The 15,403-nt window shown below is 43.5% G+C and overlaps 1 protein-coding gene across 3 annotated transcripts in view; it reads left to right on the top strand.

The window, feature by feature from the left end:
- ACE2 (angiotensin converting enzyme 2) overlaps positions 1 to 15,403 on the top strand; it is a 40,801-nt gene extending 25,398 nt beyond the window's left edge. For 2 of the 3 annotated variants that reach the window (XM_055339092.1, XM_055339090.1), the window contains 9 exons: positions 885 to 1,029; positions 2,911 to 3,009; positions 3,757 to 3,879; positions 4,509 to 4,681; positions 6,327 to 6,385; positions 9,087 to 9,187; positions 10,556 to 10,672; positions 12,728 to 12,922; positions 14,369 to 15,403. In XM_055339092.1, the coding sequence (XP_055195067.1) occupies positions 885 to 1,029; positions 2,911 to 3,009; positions 3,757 to 3,879; positions 4,509 to 4,681; positions 6,327 to 6,385; positions 9,087 to 9,187; positions 10,556 to 10,672; positions 12,728 to 12,922; positions 14,369 to 14,477 (1,121 nt within the window). In that variant the 3' untranslated portion in view covers positions 14,478 to 15,403. The remainder of the gene's footprint in view (positions 1 to 884; positions 1,030 to 2,910; positions 3,010 to 3,756; positions 3,880 to 4,508; positions 4,682 to 6,326; positions 6,386 to 9,086; positions 9,188 to 10,555; positions 10,673 to 12,727; positions 12,923 to 14,368) is intronic. The other variant, XM_055339091.1, reaches the window with a different exon arrangement.

Genomic DNA, 15,403 nt, shown 5'->3' with positions numbered 1-15,403 from the left:
GATCTGTGAATGATGTTAAATAAATTCCTTCATTCCTTCTCTTCCTCCCTCCTTCTCTTCCTCCCTCCTTCTCTTCCTCCCTCCTTCTCTTTTCCTTGCCTACTTTCTTCTTTCAAAGATATTTACTGAGCATATAATACGTACAAGGCATTTTTCTCAACACTAGGCACTTGGTGTGCCAAGTATTTAGTATCCCCCTGTTTACAGTTCATTGAGCTTCATTTGTACACTAGGGATAAGCTCGACTGCTTTTTTACACCACTAAATAAAGAATAAATGAAATCACATAATTTGTTAAAGCATTTTAAACTGAGGTGAAGAAGATGTCAGTATATTTAAAGTGTACTATACTTCTGATTATCCAGTGGATAGTTTCTTCTAGGGAGGCTATTTTTTGTGTTTTTCCTCCCTGGTTTACTGGCTTTTGGCCACATCTGTCTAATATTTGTTTATTTAACAAAGACTGAGAGAGGGTATTATATAGGAGACACCAGGCTAGGTATATAGTCTTGAATGAAACGTTAACTGTCACTGCCTTCATGGAGCTTACAAGAGTAAACAGTATGACAGTAGATGAAATAGCCCTAATTGGCTCTGATAAGAGATATTTAAGGAAGGCAGTTGACACCAATGAAAAATTGAGGATTAGGTGTTACTTGCAGGTTCATTTTACCTTGTTCTATCCTAGTCTTCACCCTCCTCCAAGTCCCTTGGCTGAGAAAATGAATATATAAGTATTACTAGGTCCACTGTCAGCATTTCTCACATAATCATCCTTGTTGTAAGTATATCTTGAGGAATAATATCTTGAGATTGGAAAGCTAACACAAAACATCCACTGTCATCCTCATGTTAATATTTACCCTTTTCCATTTTACTTTCAGAAACAGAAATAAACTTCCTACTCAAACAAGCACTTACAATTGTTGGAACTCTACCATTTACTTACATGTTAGAAAAGTGGAGGTGGATGGTCTTTAAGGGTGAAATTCCCAAAGACCAGTGGATGAAAACTTGGTGGGAGATGAAGTAAGTCAATGAATATGCAATCAGTAAAATGTTTTTTCTTGTGATTTTGCCACTATCTAAAAGCATTTGACTGGCCTGTACACATACATGCACGTGCACACATGCGAGACACACAGGCACACATGCTGCCTCCTTTTTATTTTTTAAGTCTCCATTTGGGTACTTTCTCCTCAGATAACATTTCCTTGGTTCCACCCTCCCCTAAGGAGGACCAGGTGACACAACTTCTCATGGTTCATCTTAAGTGCTCAGTCACCCAATAAACTGTGATATTTTAGGCAAAGCACTGGGGATCCAATACTGATCATTTCAGATGTTTTCTTTGATTTCAAATAATTTTTAGTCTATGGAAGGATGTGGGAAATGAAACCATGGCGATGTGTTCTGTTGTGTTGGGAATGTATGGGGATCCATGAACATCCAAGGCAAGATCCAAAGTCCAATCTGATGGGTCACATGAGGAGAGGCATCTGAGTTGAGCTCTGAGAAAGAGGTGGGAATTGGCCAGGTGTATGTAGAGGGTAACAGAGAGAATTCCAGGCTAGTGAGAGCCTGGCACTTTTGGGAAACAGATGATGATCCCTTTCAATAGTTTCAGCACTATATTCTTCACCGCAGTAGCCCAAGTACCTTGCATGGTGCCTGGGAATGTACAGGTATGAATCAATGGGTTTGGGAAGAAAGAATTGCAAGAGAAGACAGATATGAAGGGAAGGAAGGAAGAAAGGAAGGAAGGAAGGAAGGAAGGAAGGAAGGAAGGAAGGAAGGAAAGAAGGAAAGGCAAGGCAAGAAGGAAGAAGGGAGGAAGGAAGGGGAAGAGGAAGAATAATCTTTCCATCCTCTATTTGTCAGACTCCTGTCAATTATTTTTGCTTTGTTTTTCTTATTTTTCCTTTCTGTGGTAAAGATCTACCCATATAACATTCAGTCCTGTATCCGTTTAGTCTAAGTCAGTGCTACTGTTCTGCCAAGATTCTCTGTTGACATAAATCCTACCTGGGAGGAAGGAGGCAGCAGTGATAATGACTATTTCTAGCATTTAAGTATTACTAAATTTGTGTCTGAAGTGATTCCACAATCCAAAAGGACAAATGTCTTAAGATTAAATAATGCCAAATACATGGTTTCCCTACTTTTTTTAACCTTTTTTTTCCTGATTGAATTAATTATTGATCCCTTTTAAAAGTTTATTTTGAAAGGTAAATGGTACCAGGCCCTTAAAATCATTCATTGTGCATTAATCACTCCATTAATTCAACAAATATACATGCAGCCTTTCCTTAGCACTAGGCACCATGCTTGACACTGGAACCATAAAGGTGACAGGGACAGCCCCGCCCTCCAGGAGCTCCAGTCTCAGGGCTCAGAAGAAGCTGTGTGTGAAGACTTGTAAAACACAGAGAGAAATGCCAAAGGAGCACAGCTAGAGAAGGCTGCGGGGGCTGGAGGGGCTCACTGTGCCGGCGGGTGGGTGGGATCGGAGGCAGGCCTCACAGAGGAGCGGGCCCTCGAGCTAGCCTTGAAGAATTGGTAAGATGTCAATTTTACAAAATTCTGTCTGCCAGGAGCACATGAAATGTGGTGCCAAAGAGGGATTATGAAGACTTTCACTGTACATTTTTGACCACACAATGCTCTTTATTAAATTAGTGTATTGAAGATGCAGCCGTTTTCCAGTGGTAGATTCTGGATGAATTTAAAAAGAGAGAGATCGCCACATCAGGGCTTTATTCTGTAATTTTTTTTACACTGTTTGTATTTCACCTGATAACCAATTCCAGTCTAAATGCCATTGGCAGACAAAACCACACTAGCTGCATCCAACTGTACCTTCCTGTGACAGGTGCCTCCTGGCTCATGTATCTGCTTTTTTCCCCAAAGGCGAAATATAGTCGGGGTGGTGGAACCTGTGCCCCATGATGAAACATACTGCGACCCTGCATCTCTGTTCCATGTTGCTAATGATTACTCATTCATCAGGTAAGTGACGGTTTTCTTCTCACTGTTTAACTTCCAGGCTTTGTGAACAGCTGTGCTAATGGCAAAGAAATAGGGATCCATGAAGTAATGACTATAATTTCTCTCCCTATTTCTACTCTCCTTCCCCCTAGAACCTCAAAACAGATCATCAATTTTAATTCAGTTTAACTCAGCATGATTTATTGGGTCCAATAAAACTTACGTGAAATCTCTTCTCCACTATGAAGGAATTCATAGTATCCTTGGGGGAAATAAAATCATCTTTGTTTGTCTTCTTGTTACTGGCAGTGTTCAGAGTAACTGTAATGGAGTATTTTTAATTTGAAGTCCAAAAACTTCTGTTCTTTACCTATTAGTCTCAGATCTTGAATTTGCTGAACCTCAAGTTTTTTTTTATTTGGAAGATAGAAATATTATTGGCCTGCCATAAGAATCAATTGGCGTTATTTATATGAAAGGGCCATAAATATGTAAAACACAATACAAATGTGAACTAACATGTAACAAAGTGATAGTGCCTTAGTAATCAACTGATACATAAATACAAGTAGGTTATGATGAGTCTGTAGGATTCATATTTTGGTCTTTCTGGAGAAAGAGGTTGGACTAATATCTCTTTGGTTACTAGAGCCTCAGAATTTATTTTTTATTTTTTAGCCTCAGAATTTAAATATATGCCTCAATCTATGAGTCTAGCAAAGTAACTAAACACAGGACTGCTCTCTTGTTTCTTTGTCTATTTTATAGATATTACACAAGGACCATTTATCAATTCCAGTTTCAAGAAGCCCTTTGTCAAATAGCTAAACATGAAGGTCCCCTACACAAGTGTGATATCTCCAATTCCAGTGAAGCTGGGCAGAAGCTGCTGTAAGAAATACTTCAAGGGGCACCTGGGGGCTCAATTGGTTGAGCGTCCAACTCTTGGTTTCGGCTCCGGTTGTGATCTCATGGTGGTGGGGTTGAGCCCTGCATCGGGCTCCTCTCTCAGCAAGGAGTCTGCTTGAAGAGTCTCTTCCTCTGCCCCTCCCCCTAATAGTCCTCTCTCTCTTTCAGATACATAGGTGAATCTCTCTCTCTCTCTCTTTTTTAAAGAAATACTTCAAAATGTTTAACCTCTCCTGCTATCTAGTATTACTCACTTCCATGCCTAGGTTTGAATTTGATTTCCTTGTTCTAAAAAGAAAAATTTTGAACTCAAAATGTCCTCATCCACAAATTAAATGTTTATTTAATGGTCACATAGGAACCTAGACCATGTGATGGCTGGACAGTCTATCTCCTCTCCATATCATAACTAACTACAGAACTCCCTTTGTAGTCACTGGAAGGAAAGAGATTGAAGGATGAATATATCCATTAACCTGCCTTATTTTCTTATCTGCCTGGAGCAAACTTAGCCAAGCCAAAGAGGAGAAACCATAAATCATAGTGTAAATATGTGTACATCTGGAATTCCTCAAAAAGCCCTGAACCCACCCTTCCCTTTTTTCATGTAGTGAAATGCTGAAACTTGGAAAATCAAAACCCTGGACCTACGCTTTGGAAATTGTTGTAGGAGCAAAGAATATGGATGTAAGACCACTGCTTAACTACTTTGAACCCTTGTTTACCTGGCTGAAAGAGCAAAATAGGAATTCTTTTGTGGGATGGAACACTGACTGGAGTCCATGTGAGTACATTGAGTTGACACATTTAAAATGACTCCCTTTCTGCTTCCCCTAGCCTCCTCCAGCCCATTTCATGGGGCCATGGCACAGCCGAGTATGTTTTCCATGTAGACCCTGCTTCTGACTGTGCTATGGTGGCAGCTTCCATTTTATTGGGGAGGAAGCACATTTGTTGAGCACCTAAGTATATTTTGGGCATGATGAAAACTACACATACACACACACACACACACACACATTTTCTCTCTCTTTTTTAAAAAAATGTATCTATTTATTCATGAGAGACACATAGAGAGAGAGAGAGGCAGAGACACAGGCAGAGGGAGAAGCAGGCTCCATGCAGGGAGCCTGATGTGGGACTTGATACCAGGTCTCCAGGATCATGCCCTGGGCTGAAGGCGGCGCTAAACCGCTGAGCCACCCGGGCTGCCCTCTCTCTTTCAAGTCTGCTTTATTAGCCCCATATTTAAAATAAAAGAGTTTAACACTCCCCAACCCACTGCACTCAAATCCTGCTCTTCAAATACAAATTTTTAAAAATCAATTTTAATGCTATTACCTCTTTCTGGCAGTTACACTCATTTCTGAACATTTTTGTTTATATTGTTTCACTATTGGTCAATTTTACGCATGCATCTCTTACTCCTCCACCTCCCTTTCTCATCTACCAATAAAGTTTTAATATGTTTTAATTTTTATTTTATTTTTTAAAGATTTATTTATTTATTCATTCATTCATTCATTCATCCATGAGAGGCAGAGACACAGGCAGAGGGAGAAGCAGGCTCCATTCAGGGAGGCTGATGTGGGATTTGATCCCAGGTCTCCAGGATCAAGCCCTGGACCGAAGGCAGGTGCTAAACCGCTGAGCCACCCAGGGATCCCCTTAATAATTTTTATAAGAAATTATCAGTACTTATATCATAATGCCTGAAGAGCCAAGTAATGTACTATTTTAAATCCTTTCTTATGTAGCTCTTTGTCCTGGAGTTTCTACTGCCTTGTTTTTTTAGTGTCTAATTTGCTATCAACATTGCATTTATCTTTTACAGGTATTTCAACATATCTATTTTTTTCAGTCTTATTTTTTTTCCTAAAAATTTCCCTCTTAGAGTCTTCCATTCTTCTGTCTCAATCTGGACCACACAGTTTTCATCCTGAGTCATCCATCCTTTTGCTGCTTTCCTGAGTTTAATTCATTGCTTCCTGGATTCCATGTCTTCTTTCTTGGATCACCTCTTGTTTTGCTGCACCAGAGCCTCCAATGACTTTCTAAGCAAGACCATGTGGGGTAGGAGGATCAACTATGTCCCACAGTGGCTTTAACCATATGTTGACTTTCATTCTCCTTGTTTTCAGTATGGTATCTTCTTCCCACCCCCAGCTATACTCGAATCCCAAGCCTTTCTGGGATTCTCTGGGACTTTTGGGGTCTGTACTCCCCCGATATACACACTAGGCCATGGCTTCCTGACGCTTGAGAAAGCACTTACCCCTCCTCCATTACTTCTCATTTTCAAAAAATGTATTTGTACCTGTTAAGAAAATTCCTTTACTATAACTTTGGTGGGATCTTGGGAGGGGAAGGAATTAAATGAACATGGTTGATCTGTCATCTGTAACAGTCTGTGATTTCTCTTTAATCAGACGCTGACCAAAGCATTAAAGTGAGGATAAGCCTAAAATCAGCTCTTGGAGAAAAAGCAGTGAGTATTCTGGACAGTGTGTTCATTACTTCTTTTTTTTTTTAAAGATTTATTTATTTATTTATTTATTTATTTATTTATTTATTTTATTTTATTTATTTATTTATTTGAGAGAGTGCACATGGAGGGGCAGAGGGAGAAGGAAAAGGGGAGAAGCAGACTCCCGGGGTGGGGGGAGGTGGAATCTGACTCTGGGGCTCTATCTCATGACCCTGAGATCATGATCTGAGCCACCCAGGCACCCCCATCCTTTACTTCTTAATGCACTCCCTTAAACAGGACCAATAAGCCCATTCCAGTGTGGTCTAAAAGAAAACAGGCCACATATTTCTTTTAAAATCTACAAGCTCAGATTCTGGCCTTCGGCTCTTGGGGTTTTTCTTTTTTCTTTTTTTTTTTTAGTAACACATTCCTTATTGGATTGGTATGTCTATTTTTTCCTTGTTACTTTCAAGGTGTTATGAAGATCAATGAGAAACATCCAATCTTAAATATCAAGTGTTCACCCTCTTTAAAAAATTTTTTTTTGTTTATTTGAGAAAGAGAGAGAACAAGCAGGGGGAGTGGCAGTGGGAGAAGCAGGCTCCCTATTGAGCAGGGGGCTTGATTCCAGAACCCCAGGATCATGACCTGATCCAAAGGCAGAGGCTTAACTGACTGAGTCACCCAGGCGCCCCAAGTGTCCACCCTCTTAATTCACTCTTACCACCATTACTTGTATTTGAGGAAGAGGACAAGGTTATATTTTGAGAGATTGTTTTCAGAAGTCGAGTAGTTTTGCTTTGTTTTGTTTTAGTCAATCATTCATATCCTGGGAACTTGTTAAAAATATCAAATCTTATCCCCCAACCCTGGACCTGCTTAATCCAAATCTGCATTTTCAACAAGTCACAAGACTGGGAAGCTCTGATTTACAGCACAGTTTCTCAAACCTGGCCGCACCCTGGGGTCACATGGGATGCTTTAAAAATATTAAAGCTCGAGTCCCACTCCCAGAGATTCTGACTTAATTGTTTGGCAGTGTAGCATCAAGAGTTCTAAAAGTTCTGCAGGTGATTCTAATTACAGCCAAAGTTGAGAACTACTGATGTATATCTGCACTGGGGGCTACCCAAATGTTTCATGGAAAACCAAATTCCTCACATCTGAGTGTGAATTTCTTACAGCAGCTATTGCTCTGATAGACACCTGTCTCGGGCTAGCCAGGCCGAAGAAGCAGTGGCTTTGGGAAAGAGGAGAAAACGGGGCATCCCCAGACAGATGGGCAGCACAGGAGGCCATGCAGGATGAGAAGGACGGTCAGGTGGAGCAGTCCAGGGCGCTATAGAAAATTGTGGTTTGCATTGGGTAGAGCCCAAGATTACATTTCTACCCTCTTCCTTTTCCTGGCAAGTTAAATATTCCCTAAGGCTCCACAGTAGTTAGAGTGTCATTTTCCTAGCTAAGTAAGACAGCTAAACATAGATAACATAGTAGGAGTAAAAAAATGAACATGTAAGAAAGAAAGAATAAAAATGAAGGTGCATCACTTCCCAAACTTTAAGCGTTCCGATTTCTAGTTCTTAACCATCATTGAATGTTTGTGGGATTATTTCTCCATCATCTTTTTATTAGCTCTTGATGCTACGAGGCCTGTTGGCTGAGCAGCAGGCTGCTCGGGTGAAACCGGCCCCATGCTTTAGCACACCTAGACATCAGGCCAGAGTATGGGCAGTTTGAGCTGTTGCATGGCCAAGTCCACCTGGATGATTGGCATTGTTTTGTGAACTCAACCTTTACTTACAGTAACCAGAATATTCATAGTAGCAATATTAATAACATTATTATTATTATTATGAAAGCAGCTTTTCTTCCATACCTGAGTGGTATCAAGCTGAAGTTAATAATTCTTTTGTGAAACCTTGTCAATTGTTTTTTCTAAATGAGAGGCAACATTTGAGCCATTCACTGATCTCTACTGCCAGCTACTGGAGGAGAGTGAATGCTTTTTTTCCCCCTCTTTTTGCAAATATTCATCGGGTATGCAAATACACCAGCTGTTTGTTTAGCACTCAAAGACCAGAACAAATTACCTTGTTTCCAAACACTTATTTTTCCCTTCGAACCTCAAGTTTCTTTTTTACACTTGTACATATCTGAGAACTCACTATAAACATAGTAAAAGCTCTGCATCTTTGTCTACAACACATGGACTTTTTTTGTCTTAAGCCAATTTTTAAATTTCAAGTATAACTAACGAACAGTGTCATATTAGTCTCAGGTGTACAATACATGGACATTTGAACCAAACCCATGACTCGCATAACTCCCATCTACAAACCTGCCCCCAGGATGTTTATTTCAGCTCCTACCAAACTGAAGTCAAGGGATCGGTGAAGGGGACCTCAAAGCACAGGTGCCTGACCAGCAAGGTTATCACCGCCTGGGAGCTTGTTAGACATACAAATTCTCGGGTCTCCTCCCAGACCTTCTGAATTAGAAACTCAGGAGGGTAGGGCCCACTATTCAATGGTTTAACCGGTATTCAGTGGTTTAACAAGCCCTCCAGGTGCGGCTGGTGCTCACCCAAGGAGGAGGTCACTGACTAATGAAGAGTAAGATTCTCTGGAGTATTAGAGCATTTAAAAATACCTCCGGAATAGGAGGTTTTGAGGGTATCCTATGACCCCTACTGAGCAGTCCTTCTCTTTTGTATTTGCAGTATGAATGGAATAACAATGAAATGTACTTGTTCCGGTCATCTATTGCATATGCCATGAGACAGTATTTTTCAGAAGTCAAAAACCAGACGATTCCTTTTGTGTGAGTTGATTCTCTGTGCTCTCGAGTTACTCCAACCAGGACTTCTCTTTCTCTTGGGTCTGAGAAGATATTATGTTTAAACTTTTATTCAAGTGAAATGAAGAACAACCTCCTAATGACTTTGAAACATCTATGCTATCCTGGAACTCAGGCCATTCTCTTTAGGGAGGACCGTGACTTACTTGACTTGTAGATGGCAAGAGCCTTGTTCTCCCTCCCCTACTCCTCCCTTCTTCTCTCCCTTCCTCTCCCCTCTTTCTGCCCCCACTCCCACCCTCCACTAGATGCTTCCTCCACCCTCGAGACTGACAGGAAAAGGCAGACATCTCTGCCTTCATCGAACTTGCATTCTAATATGTGCTTCATGTGTGTTACAATCAGCAAAATATGTTAAGTGAAATATAGTAGAATGAGATGGTGACAAGCTGGAGGGAGGAAAGTACCAAATTACTTTTGGTGTCTAGAGGTCAGCCTTAACTGCAACGGTCAGAAAAGGCCTCATGAACCCTTGAGCAGACAACTGAAGCAAAGAGGGCGCCAGCAAAGCAGACGGATGAGGGGGAAGGTAGCAGGTGGAAAGGTCCTGAGGCACGGATATCCTCCCCCTGTTGAAGGAACAGCAAGGAGGCCAATGAGGCTGGAGCAGTGAGATCCTAGAAGACAAGTAGGAGCTGTGGCCAGGGCGGTAGTGGGCCATGGGGGTGGGAAGGGGACGAGAATGTTTGCGTGGGCCTCGCAAGCCAGTCGTTCCAAGGACGTTGGCTTTCTTCTGAGTGAGAGGGGCTGGGAGCCACAAGGGTCTGCTTTAGCTTCTGTTAGGATCCCTGTGGCAGCTGGGAGAGCGCAGTCTTGTCCCACTGTCCCGGAAAGCGCACTCCTTCCCCCCCCAGCTGTGGGTGTAACACGTCAGGATCGGCAGCGTGGAGCAGGGTGGAGGATCTGAACACACCACGTCTGTTCATGGTACTGAGCCATCGCTGCCCACAGTGGGGTTTATCACAGTCCTGGCCACGCCCCCCATCCAGTGGTTCCTCGCTGCTTCTCTGGCTGCTTTCAGTTCGACACCATTCTGTCATTAAGAAGAAAAAAAAAAAAAGAAGAAACCGGGGTTCACACGGGGGGGGGGCAGAACAAATCGTGCCAATAGTGTGTTATCACAACTTAGGTCACTGAGTTCAAGTGCTTTGGGAAGAGCTAAGGATTTGGGGACAATCCCCTCCTTCCGTTGTTTGCACTCACTCATGTCTCTTGACTTCGTCCTGTGACGCACCCCCCACCCCAGCTCCCTTTCCACTGGCAAGGAAAGCACCCAGTCTCTCTGTTGTGTCCTTGGCCATGAGAAAAGGTGTTTCCTTTGTTTCTCTGCAGGGAGGATAACGTGTGGGTGAGCGATTTGAAACCAAGAATCTCCTTCAACTTCTTTGTCACTTCACCTGGAAATGTGTCTGACATCATTCCCAGAACTGAAGTTGAAGAGGCCATCAGGTGATTTTATTTTCAAACAAACTGTAAGGGTGGGGGTAGGTAACACAAGCCACCACAACAGTCACTGGTGGTTTAGTGTGCTTTGTGCCCGGCACTGTTCTCAGCCATTTACAGCTTAAAAACGTGGGGTTTAATTCCAGAAGGATCTCCTAGTAAGGGAACTCTCTTGATTTGGACTACTCTGGATGCAGGCCCTTCAACAGTATCTGAACATAAGTAGTTCATTTGGGAGGTGATCTCAAGAAGCTCTGAGAAAGCATAGGGGACAGAGGTTGGAAGGAAGGTGATAAATGACGTGTTACCGAGCAAGGGACCACTGCTGGGGAATTCTGGGAGACTGAGCAGAATATGCACCTGAATTGTCCCGTCAGTGCTGGTGTATTTATCCACCACCTCCCACCAGTCACTGGTTGAGAACTGCCCGACAGGTGATGTGACTTCTCCAGCATTTCTGGCTTGCAGGCCAGTAAGGCCCTTGTGGCCTGAGAATACTCTCGGGCAGAGGCAGCAGGTACCGGCTGAAGAGAGTCCGGCCTGCACGCACGGAGAATGATAGATGCAGAAGGGTCACGGACACATTTTGCCACCATTTGCTATAGGGACTTGGATGAAGGAATCATTTTAGCAACCAGAGTCTGAAATGAGGTAGGCAAGAACAGGATTCCTTAGGCATCGGTTGGCCTTCACACTAAGAGAGGGACTTGCTATGGGCAGTGAGCATCTAGAAGGAACGACTGGCCCAATGTGCCTCATCTGTTTCCCCAAACAGCAGGAGTGAAGAATGGATAGATGTAGATGTTTTCCCTTGTCACCAAAAAACAAAACAAAACAAAACAAAAAGCTGAAGATACCCGCTGCTATGGGGGAGTTCACTAGGTGGCCCTCTTGAGCTGCTGTTCATCTTTGGAAGCAAATCTAAGACCAGCCCGGGGAAAGTGTGTCTGGAAAATCTGGCATAGTTGCAGTATACAACCCACCCACGCACAGAGCCTTCACTGCCTGCCTCCAAATGACTTGTTTTTGTCTTGGGGAAAAGTGCCAGCTGAGATCATCATAAAAGAGCCCAGCCCTCCTTGTGAGCTGCAGGGGCTCTCAAACTTACTGCTTCCAGAAGGACTTGACACACTTTCAGGCTGAGGTTACATGGCTAATTCTGCTTTGACTGATGTCCCTCTCTCCTTCTGATCTCCTGACCTGCACTACACCCAAGGGTAGAAGGACGGGCTGCCAGACACTTTGGCTTTCAATCCAGAATATTCTCACTTTCCCTATTTTGTTTTAAAAATAATCTTCATCCTTTTTTGCTCGATAAAATTTAGCTATATCCCCTCCCAGTGCTGGAGAAATTGGCAAAGGCCCCTCTCCTGTGTTCCTCCCTTGCCTCCAAAGGTCAATGCCTTTTTAAAGGCATTTTATTTATTTATTCATGAGACACACACACACACACACACACACACACACAGAAGCAGAGATAGAGAAGCAGGCTCCAAGCAGGGAGCCCAATGCAGGACTTGATTCCGGGACTCCGGGATCATGCGCTGGGCAGAAGGCAGGCGCTAAACTGCTGAGCCACCCAGGCGTCCCAGGTCCATGCCTTTTATTTGGAAAATGTAACTGTCAAGACCTGGGTATAGGACCCAACGATTGATTTGCAGAAGAGATGTACCCAATTGTCCTTTTCCATTATCTGTTATAAAGTCATTGTAGACATACTCTGACAGAAGGGGAATTCTTGCCAAATAGGTTGACTTAACCTTTACAGCACAGCAGTCACAAATGAACAAGTGCCGGCCAGTTGCACATTTCCACACTCGCAACCCAATTTTCCAAGGAAGCTGTTGCCAGACCTAATCTAGGCTGCAGGACATAAAAGGTGCCTAATTGTCAAATCTCCTATCTTTCATCGGACCTGGTTATCTGCTTTGAGTTCACTGCTATTTAAGGTATATATTCTTAGGATAAGCCTTATCAAGTCCTTTCAGGGGCCAATGATGTAAGAAGTAAATCATTACACACCGTTTTGTTTAGCTTAAGTGTTTTGCTTTTTGGAAATAGGATGTACCGGAGCCGTATCAATGATGTTTTCCGCCTGGATGACAACAGCCTGGAGTTTCTGGGGATTCAGCCAACACTGGGACCCCCTTATGAGCCACCTGTCACCATCTGGCTGATTGTTTTTGGGGTCGTGATGGGAGTGGTGGTGGTTGGTATTGTCCTGCTCATCTTCTCTGGGATCAGGAATCGAAGGAAGTAAGTGACCTTTCCTCGACTTACCTATCTCAAAACAGAAAGGTTTAGGGAAAACTAACTGGCAAATTTGCAGTAAGTGGTAGGCTGTATGAGCCAACTACTTATTTGGACAATTTTGCACCTGAATATGCAGTGTCTGAGATTTCCCAGGTTTCATCAGCACTTTGCCTTCCTATCAAGCGCCGGCCCACAGTCAACGCTCAGCCTGGGGTTTCGAGTGTGCCCTGGTAAACTCCATCCTGGCCACAGCATCCTCTCCTTACTGCCAAGATGCCCTGAAAACTCAGCAAGTGTGAGCAGGCCTGAGCCGTGAGCAGGCCGGCTCAGGGGGCTGTCCTCACTCGTAGTCTACCTTGGTCTAGAAATGAAGTGGTACAGCAATGGTTGGCACTGAAAAATCCTTCAAGAATGAGCTCTAAGATTTGCTCCATACAGCCGCCCTTCCATCCCCTTCCTTCCCCTTCAGGTGGCCCAGGCTCCCTGTCATCCCCTTAACTCGTGGGCCCCAGTACTTCTCATTCGTCCTTAAGTTGAAGATCCAAGTTCATGGAGGATTTAAATCGTCAGAGACCTGATTTATACTCGTGCTCTGCCACTAGTTGGCTTTTCTGACATTGAGAAATCACTGGCTTTCGCTGGGCTTCTGTAATTAAGGTGAATATTCTGTAGTACCTGACAAAACTCTGTGCGCATCCAGGTTGCTTAAACGTGTTCCTGATGGAATTTTGACATGCACTGGTCTAGTCCGACCGATTCTTCACCATAGAGATTTTTAGTTCCCTAAGGTAGCTTCAGTTTAAAAAAAATAGGCATTGAATAGAAGACATTCATATTATTAGAATTTTAAAAATATGGAAAGGGGGAAGCCTGGATGGCTCAATGGTTTAGTGCCGCCTTCGGCCCAGAGCGTGATCCTGAAGACCCGGGATCGAGTCCCACGTCGGGCTCTCTGCATGGAGCCTGCTTCTCCCTCTGCCTGTGTCTCTGCCTCTCTCTCCCTCTTTCTGTCTCTCATGAATAAATAAATAGAATCTTAAAAAAAGAATGAGGGAACTGGCTAACTGACCACTTCACTCCTAAAAATAATAATTGTGGTTGATACTCGTTGAGGCCTGCGTGCCAGGTACTATGAGCACTCTGCTAGCACTAGCTCGGTGACTCGGTGAAGGGGCATCATTTGCCAAATAGGCAAACTAAGGTACAGAGGCACCCTCTCTATGACCCCGGAGCACAGAGGTTTCTGTGGTCTCCCATGCCCTGCCAGGCATCGTGCCAACCACTCATGGGGCATGTTCTCTAGGGGACCACAGTCCATTGGGAGGGGGCTGATTCATTGAGGAGGGATTAGATGCTAAGGTGTCTGAGACGCCTGGGCCAGTGGGGTCCGAGGGAGGCAGTGTCCATCCAGCGGTACTTCTACTAAGGCTACTTTACTCTATTTAACAGGAATGATCAAGCAAGAGGTGAAGAAAATCCTTATGCCTCCGTGGACTTGAGTAAAGGAGAAAATAATCCAGGATTCCAAAATGTGGATGATGCTCAGACTTCATTTTAGGAAAATCTGTTTTATTCCCTCTTGAGGTGATTTTTATTGTCGTCTGTACCATAAAATTAACATTTACGTATATGAGATTATAAAGATGTCATTAAATATCAAAACCATGGCTCTGTTCAGGAATAGTTCTCCCAAGAAGACATGCCTGGGGAAAGGGCATCTTCACTGGCTTTCAGTATTTATTTCTGCCTTGAGATTCCACCTCTGCTCCTATTTGAGAGTAATAGAGAAAATGTGTCTTTGGCCTTGCCAGCTACTCAGGCGGGGTGGGTGGGGGGGTCGTAATGGAAGTGGAAATGTTTGTTGCATGGCCAGAGTCAAAATAGAAAAGAGGGGCTATATGGTGGGAGCAAGTGGGGCCTTGTATGGAATCCGGATGGATCTCTTTCAAGGACAGTGTCCATGAGTTGCTGGCAGGGTTGCAGGAGCGAGAGTGGCACATGCTGTTCACTTTAAGTGTAAAGGATGGCACACTCTTTTCACATTAAGTTCATCTAAGTACTATAGCGGTCTGCCCACAGATCCAGTGATCGGACTGGATCATGCTTTCTTCAGGATGACAGGTGTAACGGAGAGAGAAGAATCCAGAGAGCTGTTCACAGATGTTGCCTTTTCACTTCCAAACTGCTTGATCATCATCTTCCTGACAACGTAAAACTAGCCTCAGGGGCCTCCAGGAACCACCCCCCCAACCCCTCCACCTCCCTACCCCTCCCCTGCCCCCCACCTCTGCGCCAGAGCACACCTCACTTCTATTGTTTCAATAGAAACTCACTTCTATTGTTCTCTCTGGAGTGACTAGAAATCTCAACTGAAGGTCATCCTCTGAAGTGGGTACCCAACCTCTTAGCTCTTGTATTCACCCTCGATGTCTGAGTAGTGCTGAGCACCAAGCAGGCACTCAATAAATACTTACTAGATTCACA

The sequence above is a fragment of the Nyctereutes procyonoides genome, unplaced genomic scaffold, assembly GCF_905146905.1.
Source record: "Nyctereutes procyonoides isolate TBG_1078 unplaced genomic scaffold, NYPRO_anot_genome, whole genome shotgun sequence".
Lineage (NCBI taxonomy): Eukaryota > Metazoa > Chordata > Mammalia > Carnivora > Canidae > Nyctereutes > Nyctereutes procyonoides.
The sequence above is the reverse complement of the archived record's forward strand: the minus strand, read 5'-3'. Positions and strand labels throughout refer to the sequence as shown.